The sequence below is a fragment of the Syngnathus leptorhynchus genome, chromosome 21 (genome assembly GCF_054491065.1).
Source record: "Syngnathus leptorhynchus isolate UIUO chromosome 21, UIUO_Slep, whole genome shotgun sequence".
Lineage (NCBI taxonomy): Eukaryota > Metazoa > Chordata > Actinopteri > Syngnathiformes > Syngnathidae > Syngnathus > Syngnathus leptorhynchus.
In genome coordinates, this window is record NC_141215.1 from 1187640 (window position 1) to 1197956 (window position 10317).

The following is a 10317-nucleotide window of genomic DNA, read 5'->3' on the forward strand; positions in this document are numbered from 1 at the left end:
TTGTGGTCTAAAACCGAGGTTTGACTGTATTTTTGCTATTCTTGTCAAAATCACACTTACATAAGAACTGGAAATGATCTATTATCAATTATCTACAAATATATACATATTTAATGTACCGTTTTGGCCCGAATATAAGACGATGTTTTTTGCATTGAAATCAGACTGAAAATGTGGGGGTCGTCTTATATTCGAGGTCTAGACATTATACCCATTTTCACTTGTGCGCAGCGGTAAGTTAAAAGTTGCTGTGATACTGTGCGTCTTTGACACAAAGTGGATATATACATTTCATAGTTACTACTGTCCACTGTTGTGCCGTTTGTCCGATCGCAGTTTGCTTCGTGTGCGCGCCGTTTGATTGACAGCTCCGGCGCGCTCATAATCGACTGAGTATGTTGCTGTGATCGTGTGCGTCTTTGACACAAAGTGAGTATATACATTTCATTGTTACTACTGTCCACTGTTGTGCCGTTTGTCCGATCGCGGTTTGCTTCGCGTGCGCGCCATTTGATTGACAGCTCCGGGGTACTCCTTTAAATTTGCCTCACATCGTACGAGTAGTCGTTACGCAGCGGAACGGCGACTAACAGTCGCCAGCAAATGTGTTTTGTTGTCTCGATGGATTATTTCTGTTTGGTGTGTTGCCGAGAGAATTTCATTTGTGGTTATTTATTCATTTCTTTTTTGCGAAAGCAATCAAAACTAAACCACGTCTTTCCTCCTGTGTTCTGACCGACATCCGGGGGAGAAAAGAACATAACCAATCCGAGCCAACCCCCTATACAGTCCTCAGGCTCCCCAACAATAGCGGTAGCACTTTGCATTATTTGATTGCAATGATTTTCCTTATTCAGATTTGTTTCAAGACTACAGTTCGATTTCACTTTGATGGTTAATGCAGTTATTGCAATTTGTTGTTTTATCACAGTAGAATGGTTTCTTTACATTTCAAAAACCAGAAGCCATTCATTTACAAATGTGATTGCACTTTAATTTACATATTTAAATGTTAAGGTGTGATAGACAGTTTTTGCATGATTTGAATGAGGAAAATAACCATGAACAAAATAAACACGATAGAAAATGAATAAATGGATGGATGTTTTCAATAGGAGTGGTCAGCCATCTTAACATTCTCCCCATTAATCATGAGATGGATTAGAGCCAGCCAAAAACTATTATATTTTATATGCTAAAGTCATCATGCAACATCGGGGTCTTAAACTAGTCGATCATATAAAATCATAATAGCTTGCGGATAGGTTGAAAAGTTGGGGAGGAGATATGGAACAGCCCTAAACTGGTTCAGGTCCTACTTAGAGGAAAGGGTTTTCTTTTTTTGACAACCATTGCTGCGTACAAAGTGCTATACAAGGAATAAAAATTAGACATACAAAAAAAAATAAAGACGACTCGATCAATAAATTAATATCATGAAAACTTTAAACATTAGACTGACAATACTAGGAGCTCAGACGGATGAGCTAGCTCAACAGGTTAACTGATGTGAAGCTTAATTAGTTGACTTGCTGTCGACTAATTAAATTTCACGTCTGTTATGTTGTGTAGTCTTCTTAATAAAACAAAAATAAAACCGTCCATTAAGTAAAGTACAGTACAAACATCAGTGACGCTACATGCTAGCTTCATCTTTTAAATTGTGTTGTACATGTTATCTAATGTCTTAACATGTCAGTAACATGAGAAATCTCCCGTTCAACCGTGAGCGTGTGTGTTTTCACCAGCTGATTGAGCTGTCAAATAGATAGCTGCGACTAACGTGAGCAATATGGGGCCGAAAAAAAACCTAACCATGTCCACGGAGGAGGTCGAGGACATAAAAAGGTCACTTGACTTCCTTTCGGAAGAAGTTTCTGCTTTGAGGATGCAGAAGAAAAACATCTTGACACTGGTGAAAGAGGTAAAGACGCTCCGTATGCTCAATGCTGAGAAGGACAAGCGGCTTGCCTACCTTGAAAGTCGGGTAGCGGATATTGAGCAATATACAAGAATAAATGACATTGTCATCACGGGAATAGCAATTAAACCTATATCTTATGCAAGGGCAGTGACGGCAGGTAACGATGGCTGTGAGCAAGATGCAAGCTCAGCCGAGCAACAGGTAGCTGCGTTTCTGCAAACTAAAGGAATAACTATGGACTCCAACCAGGTTGAAGCATGTCATCCACTGCCCAGAAGAAACAGTAATGACAAACCAGCAGTCATTCTGAAATTTGTCAACAGGAAGCACAAAGTTGCACTTCTAAAGCAGGGTAAGTTGCTCAAAGGCACAGAAATCTACATAAATGAACATTTGACAAAGACCAATGCGGATATTGCAAAGAAAGCACGTCACTTGAGAAGAATGGGAAAAATACAGAGTACATGGACCAGAAATTGTAACATATACATCAAACTAAATGGATCACCAGAAGAGGCCAAGATACTGATGGTGAGGAGTATTGAAGAACTGGAAAAGCTTGAATAAGTATCGTCAATAGAAAATCAACTGGAGTGGACTTGGAACTGAATGGAGGTAACAACACAAAACATAAACATAATGCTCAGGGACACTACTCAACCTACATCGAGCAACAATGGACATGTAACACAGTGGATACAAGAACATGAACAACTCCAACTAACGTTTGATTACAGTGAAAGCAGCACTCTGGACATAGATCAGGACATTGACCCAGACAATAATTTCTTTTCCACCACAAACAACACATGTTATTATTACAGCAATGATCAGTACAACAAGGACATCTTAACAAAAGATAAACTATCTATTATTCATTTCAATAGCCGGAGTCTATATAGAAATTTTAGTAGCATTCGGGATTACTTAAACACATTCAAACAACCATTTAATATAATTACTATTTCTGAGACCTGGATTACGACTGAGAAGGGAATGCACTTTGAGATGGAAGGCTATGAATTCATACATAATAACAGACAAAGTAAAGGTGGTGGTGGTGTTGCAATTTATGTTGATTTGAATATGAAATTCAAGATTGTAGAGGCTATGACACAGGTGGTGGACAATCTTCTTGAATGTCTCACGATACAGATTTGTGTTAAAAAGAAAAAAGACATTATTATAAGCTGCGTCTATAGAGCTCCTGGTTCTAGCATTGAGACATTCACAGAATGGATAGAAAGTGTGATTGTACAAAAAGGCAACAAAAATATTTTTATTTGCGGGGATTATAACATTGATCTATTAAATCCAAACAAGCATCAAAATATTGCTAATTTTTTTAATTTAATGCATAGCATGAGTCTCTTTCCTACAATCACTAGACCTACTAGAGTAACATCACAGAGTGCTACTCTGATAGATAACATATTCACCAATATAATAGAAAACAGGACAACAAGCGGGATATTGATTACTGATATTACTGACCACCTTCCAGTGTTCACAGTGTATGACAATAATTTCAAATCTGAAAGTGGGGTGTATAAGCAACAAAGAAGAATTAGGACAGATGAGACAATTGGTACTCTAAAACATGAATTAATGGAACAGAACTGGGATGCAATATAAAAAGAAAAAGATGTAAATAATGCTTACCATAAATTGATGACTACATTCACTTTATTATATAATAAGCATTGTCCAATCAAGGAATATAATAAAAAAACTAAATATAAGTACAGTCCATGGTTGACAAAAGGATTAGTAAATGCCTGTAAAAAGAAAAATTTACTCTTTTGGAATTTCATAAAACAGAGAACAAAGTGCGCTGAAAATAAATATAAGAGATATAAGAATAAATTAACTAATATTATAAGATTAAGTAAGAAAGAATATTATAAAAATAAATTAGAGGATAATAAAAATAATATCAAGGGGATATGGACTCTCCTAAATCACATTATTAGAGACGGTACCGAACAACACAAATTACCTAAATATTTTGTTATAAATGATACTGAAAATTATAATATGGAAGAAGTGGCAAACTGTTTTAATCAGTTCTTTGTAAATGTTGGGCCTCAAATAGCAAAAAACATACCGATTCCAGCGCCAGATGCAGGCAACAGAGATAAATTAATAGAAAGGAATCCTTACTCAATGTTTTTGAAGGCAGTTGATGAAAATGAAATTATTAACACTGTAAAACAATGCAAAAATAAAACATCTACTGACTGCAATGGGATTGATATGATGTTAGTTAAGCAAGTCATTGAGGGGATTTTAAAGCCACTTGTGTACATCTGTAACTTGTCATTTTTAACTGGTACATTCCCAAAGAAGATGAAAATTGCTAAGGTCATTCCTCTTTATAAAACTGGTAGCAAACACAACTTTACAGACTACAGACCTATCTCAATATTGCCACAACTCTCAAAAATATTGGAAAAGCTTTTTAACAGTAGAATGGATGGATTTTTGGAAAAATATAAATTATTTGCTGAGAACCAATATGGTTTTAGAGTAAACAGATCAACAGCACAGGCATTAATGGAATCAATCGAGGAAATCACCGATGCAATAGACAACAAACGACATGCAGTAGGAGTTTTTATTGACCTCAAAAAAGCTTTTGACACAATTAATCATGAAATACTATTTAATAAACTAGAATTGGCAATTTCTGGAGAAATTGCGTGTGAAGGCGAAGGCACTTAACACTATTGTGGGACTCGAAATAATGATTAAATGAAATAAAAATGGTAAATTAATTATAATGATGATGTTGAATGAAATAAATTATTAAAATGATGTGTTAAAATTAAATGAATGAATAAAGAATAACGGCCAAGTGAGATTCAAACCCACCCGGCAAAATGACTCATGTTGAAAGTGCCATTCTCTACTTACTGAGCTAAACACTGGCTTACTGTTTATGCGGTGGAATGATGCTATTAAATGGGAAATAAAAATGGTAAATTATGATGTTGAATAAAATAATTATTAAAATGATGTGTTAAAATTGAATGAATAAAAAATGAATGATTAAAAATAACGGCCAAGTGAGATTCGAACCCACTCGGCAAAATGACAAGTGTTGAATGTGCGATTCTCTACTTACTGAGCTGAATAGTGACTTACTATTGAAGCGGTGGAATAATGCCAAATCCTGAGGAATAAAATGATTAAAAATAAAAATGGTAAATTATGATGATGATGTTGAATGAAATAAATTATTAAAATGCTATTTTTAAATTAAAATTAAATGAATAAATAAATGAATGAATAAAAAATAAATAATTAGTGTTGATGCGGTGGAATGATGCTATTAAACGAGAAATACAAATGGTAAATTGCTGATGATGTTGACTGAAATAAATTATTAAAATGATGTTTTTAAATGAAAATTAAATGAATAAATAAATGAATGAATAAAAATGAGTTAAGGAAAGAAATCATGATAAAAGTTGTCAGCTGTCAGATTCGAACTCGCTCGTGAACATGGCTCGTGTTGAATGTGCCATAAAGAATGAATGGTGGATTTTAAGGCACAAATTTGCTAATTATGCAAAAACGGTAAATGTTATGAACAAATAAAATGGTAGCAATCATGCCGTGAATTTTTGGAACGTGTGAAAGTTGGAATGGGGTGAATCGGTTAAAGTATGTGGGAGTAGTTAGGTGTCAAAAAAGTGGGAGGAATATAAAAGTAGAATAACAATAGTGTGAAGGCCTTCGCCTTCACACTAATTAGAAAAAAATATGGGATAAGGGGATTAGTATTAGACTGGATAAAAGATTATCTGCGAGAACGGCAACAATATGTAAAGTTGGGTAATCACTGCTCTGGATATTTGGACATAGCCTGTGGTGTTCCACAAGGATCAGTTTTAGGCCCTAAATTATTTATTTTGTATATAAATGACATGTGCAAAGTCTCTAAAGAACTAAAACTCGTAAATTTTGCAGATGACACAAATATCTTTTGTTCAGGTGACAACATTCAACAAGTGGAATCAGTGTTGAATGAGGAAATGAAAAAAATCAAAATGTGGTTCGATTGGAACAAATTATCATTAAATGTAAGTAAGACCAAGTTTATGGTATTTGGCAAAAAGAACAAAAAGATACGAATAGAAATAGATGGGACTGAAATTGAAAGAGTGCAGGAAAACAAATTTCTTGGGGTTATAATAGATGACAGGCTGAGTTGGAAGCCACACATCGAACACGTAAAGTCTAAAATTTCAAGAAGCATGGCAGTTATATACAAAGCAAAAGAATTACTGGATTATCATTCACTTCGTACACTTTACTGTTCTCTTGTCTTGCCCTATTTGCATTACTGTGTTGAGGTTTGGGGGAATACTTATAAAACTTCACTACAGCCACTTATCATTCTGCAGAAAAGAGCAATAAGGACTATTCATAAAGTCAACTACTTAGAACACACAAATCCACTTTTCATACAATCCAAACTATTAAAATTCACCGACATAGTATCTTATCAAACAGCAATCATCATGTATAGGGCAAAAGCAAAACAACTACCAGAAAATATCCAAAACTTATTTTGGAATCGGGACGGAGGTTATAAGTTAAGGGGGCATCACAATTTCAAAATCTTAAACATAAGAAAAACCTTAAAACGTTTTTGTATCACTATAACCGGGGTCAAACTATGGAACAATCTAAGTGAGGAACTCAAGCAAAGTCCAAATATCCACCAGTTTAAAAGAATGTACAAAAATATGTTGTTTAGCGAGTACAAAGGCTAAAAGTGCCAAAGGGCTACATGCAAGTAAAAATGAAACAGAAAATAAGTGTGAAAGTGTGTCTACTTGCGTTCTGTGGTAGAATTACAGTATATGTTGAATCACTGGTTTAATGGATAAAGTGAAAAAGGGGTAGGCAAGTGTGTCTACTTGCGTTCTGTGGTAGAATTACAGTATATGTTGAATCACTGGTTTAATGGATAAAGTGAAAAAGGGGTAGGAATCTAAAAAGCTATGCTTCCTCCTACTCCTTTTCGAGCATTCTTTATTGGTCTATTTATTTATGTATTATTATTATTATTTATTTTATTTAAAATAATTATTCTTTCTGTTTGTTGGTTTATTTTTTTGTTTGTTGTATGGACTTATATATGGCACTTCAAGTGCTATCTGTTTTGCTTAATTTTCTTTTTGTTTTGGATGTTCGAAATAAAGATATGAATAAATAAACAATGAGCTAGGTTCCGGAACAGCTAAAAAGGACTTGTCCATCTATTCATTCATAAAACTGGTTTTCAGAGTCAACTCAATGTCCCAATATTCAGTTCCACTTTGTCACCACACCACCATTCCTAACGTTTGCTCGATCTTAAATGTTGATGTACTATTTTAGCCACTTTTTTCATTTCGTTGTAGTCTATCGAGCTACATTTGCCAACTAGCTTGCCCAACACTGATGTCAGTGCAGTCTGAGGTTTGTAGCACCTGTCTCAAATCTTCTGGTATTGCTTGTATCCTCTTGCTCCAGTGATGAGTAAGAAAGAAGGGGAGAAAATTGAGGTATTAGATGTGAAGCAATTTATATTACTGTACTACTATTAGATTACATTAAACTGAGGTGCAGATAGGACGCTTATTACAGTGCAGAATGGAAAGAAGAACCCAAAATCTTCCTAGTTACAAAGTAAATTTTAAGGCCTGTTGGTTCACAATGAAAATATCATCCTCACGCTGAGTTGTTAGCATGTTATCACACTGAATTGTAGCTCTGCTACAATGTGACCCATTTACTGTAACTTGTGAAATAAGGCGGGTGCAGGTGTTTTTGTACAGGCACTTCAGTAGATGTGTCAACGTGGGCTGCACGGCGCAGTAGAAGACTCCCGAGTCGCTGGTCTTCACATTGTCGATATGCAGAGGAGCTTGCAAGGTATTGCCGTTCACTGTACAGTGAAACCTCTTTGCGTACTTTTCCTCCGTCTTGCCTTGACCGAGCTTAAATCGGCTCAGGATGAACTCGGGCGCTGCGTTTGCTTCTTGTTTGTACCAGAAGATGTAGTCGTTGCTCCCCGATCTGTCGTAGCTACATTCCAGCGTCACAGTTTCACCCTCCACTGTTTGCACGTCCCGTGTCGGCTGGTGCACCGTCTGGCCGTTGCTTCCTGTTCGGAGGCAATAAAGTCAGACCTCCGTTGAAAGCGGCAATGACTTCACATGTTGACCTTACCGAGGCTCCAAGCGGCCATCAGCACACACACAAGCGCACGATTCATGTCTGCACTCCGAGTCTGCATGAGCACTGACTTGTAGCTGAGGAAGTGGGGCCTTCACTTCCTTTTGCAGTGACATCACAAATGCACCTTGTCAATCGTGCTCTGCTGTGAGTAGAAGAGTGACCCTCTGAGTCGCAGCAGCGTACTGTGGTATTATTTAAACAGTCAAACTTAATCATTTGGTTGGAGTTTGGCTCAAGGATTCTCACACTGTGCCTCAGGAGAAAGTACTAAAATTCATTTATGTCCAAGTTGAACTGGAGACAAAAAATTTGCCATCCTTGTGTCACCATGGGTCATGAAGATGTACGTCTGTGTACCATCGACATAACTGAAAGTTAACTCCAAGTTAAATAGCACTGGGCATAAGATCGAACCCTACGCCAGACCACGTGTTTTTATAGATCTTAGAGAAGCAGCTAGTATCGAAAATGAATTTGATTAGATTTGTTTATTTCGGCAAGTATAACACACCTATTAAGTCCCCCAAGTCCCAATGATCATCGTCATATACACATCTGGGTGTGGTGAAATTTGTCCTCTGCATTTAACCCATCCCCATGTGATTTTGATCCATCCCCTGGGGGAGAAGGGGGCAGTGAGCAGCAGCGGTGCCACGCTCGGGAATCATTTTTATCATTATTGCAACTTCATTTCACATTTTGTTTTACATGACTTGTCGAAAAGGTGAGGGGCCAGGCAAAGCACAGCTCAGAAGACCTCATATGATGAATAAAATATACGGACCTAGTTTTCCCTCGCCCGAACTCTGGAGCCAGGCCTTGAGGTGGGGCTCGAAGTCGAGCGTCTGGTGGCCTGGCCTTTGCCCATGGGGCCCGGCCGGGCACAGCCCGATAAAAAAACGCGGGTCCCTCTTCCCATGGGCTCACCACCTGTAGGAGGGGCCAAAGGGGTCGGGTGCAAAGCAAGCTGGAGCTGTGGCTGTAAGGTTGTCGGTCCCTGTCGTGGCGGCAATCCCCGAACCCGCTGGTGGTCACCGGCGGTAAGGGATGCTGTCAAGCTGAAGAAGGAGTCCTATCGGGCTGTTTTAGCCTGTGGGACTCCGGAGGCAGCCGACAGGTACCAGATGCCCAAGCGGAACGCAGCTTTGGCGGTTGCTGAGGCAAAAACCAGGGCGTGGGTGGAGACTCGAGACGTCGTGAATCGGTGGGGAGAATAATGTACTTCGAAGACTTCCATCGTGGAAGCAGGGCCTGGAGACTCTGAGGTGGGCTCACCAATCTCTGGGGTCAGTGAGGCAGTTAAAAAACTCCTCGGGGGCAAGGCCCCAGGGGTGGATGACATTCACCCGGAGTTCTGGATGTTGTGGGGCTGTCCTGGCTGACACGCCTCTGCAACATTGCATGGACATCAGGGACGGTGCCTCGGGATTGGCAGACTGGGCTGGCGGTTCCCCTCTTTAAGAAGGGGAACCGGAGGGCGTGTTCCAACTACAGAGGAATCACACTCCTCAGCCTCCCTGGTAAGGTTTATTCAGGGGTGCTGGAGAGGAGGGTCCGTTGGGAGGTCGAACCTCGGATTCAGGAGGAGCAGTGTGGTTTTCGTCCTGGCCGTGTAACAGTGGACCAGCTCTATACCATCGGCAGGATCCGAGCAGTTCAGATTCGTTCCCAGTGAGGGTTGGACTCCGCCAAGGCTGCCCTTTGTCACCGATTCTGTTCAGAACTTTTATGGACAGAATTTCTAGGCGCAGAATTATATTTTTTAAACACACAAACGGTGTCAGTCAAAGCATTGATTACAAGCCTCCACTGTCACCGGTTCTGCTTTGGAAAAATAGTTTCCTGCTTTCTCACGCATAATCCCTCAAACGAAACCAACAATAAAACTGGAATGGCTCACACACTAAATAGAAAATTCAGCAGGTCATGACAAGACCTCCAAACTCTTAAACAACTTTCATTTGTTCTTCAAATTAAATGATGAATTTGAAAATAGAGATAAACAAACGTTATCAAGTCAACTGGACGTGACGTCAATAATTTCCTGTTTTCTCACACATAATCCCTCAAACGAAAACACCAATAAAACTAGAATGGCTCACACACAGCATATAAAATTCATCAGGCCTAATTTTCACACTCACCCAAGACCTCCA

The 10317-nt window shown here is 38.6% G+C and overlaps 1 protein-coding gene across 1 annotated transcript; it reads left to right on the plus strand.

Moving 5' to 3' along the window:
- Positions 1 to 1940: 1940 nt before the first annotated feature.
- Positions 1941 to 7428, plus strand: LOC147040004 (uncharacterized). The gene is given in 1 exon segment (XM_085902240.1): positions 1941 to 7428. A coding segment is annotated over 1 exon segment (2115 nt). The 5' UTR covers positions 1941 to 2533; the 3' UTR covers positions 4649 to 7428.
- Positions 7429 to 10317: the final 2889 nt, after the last annotated feature.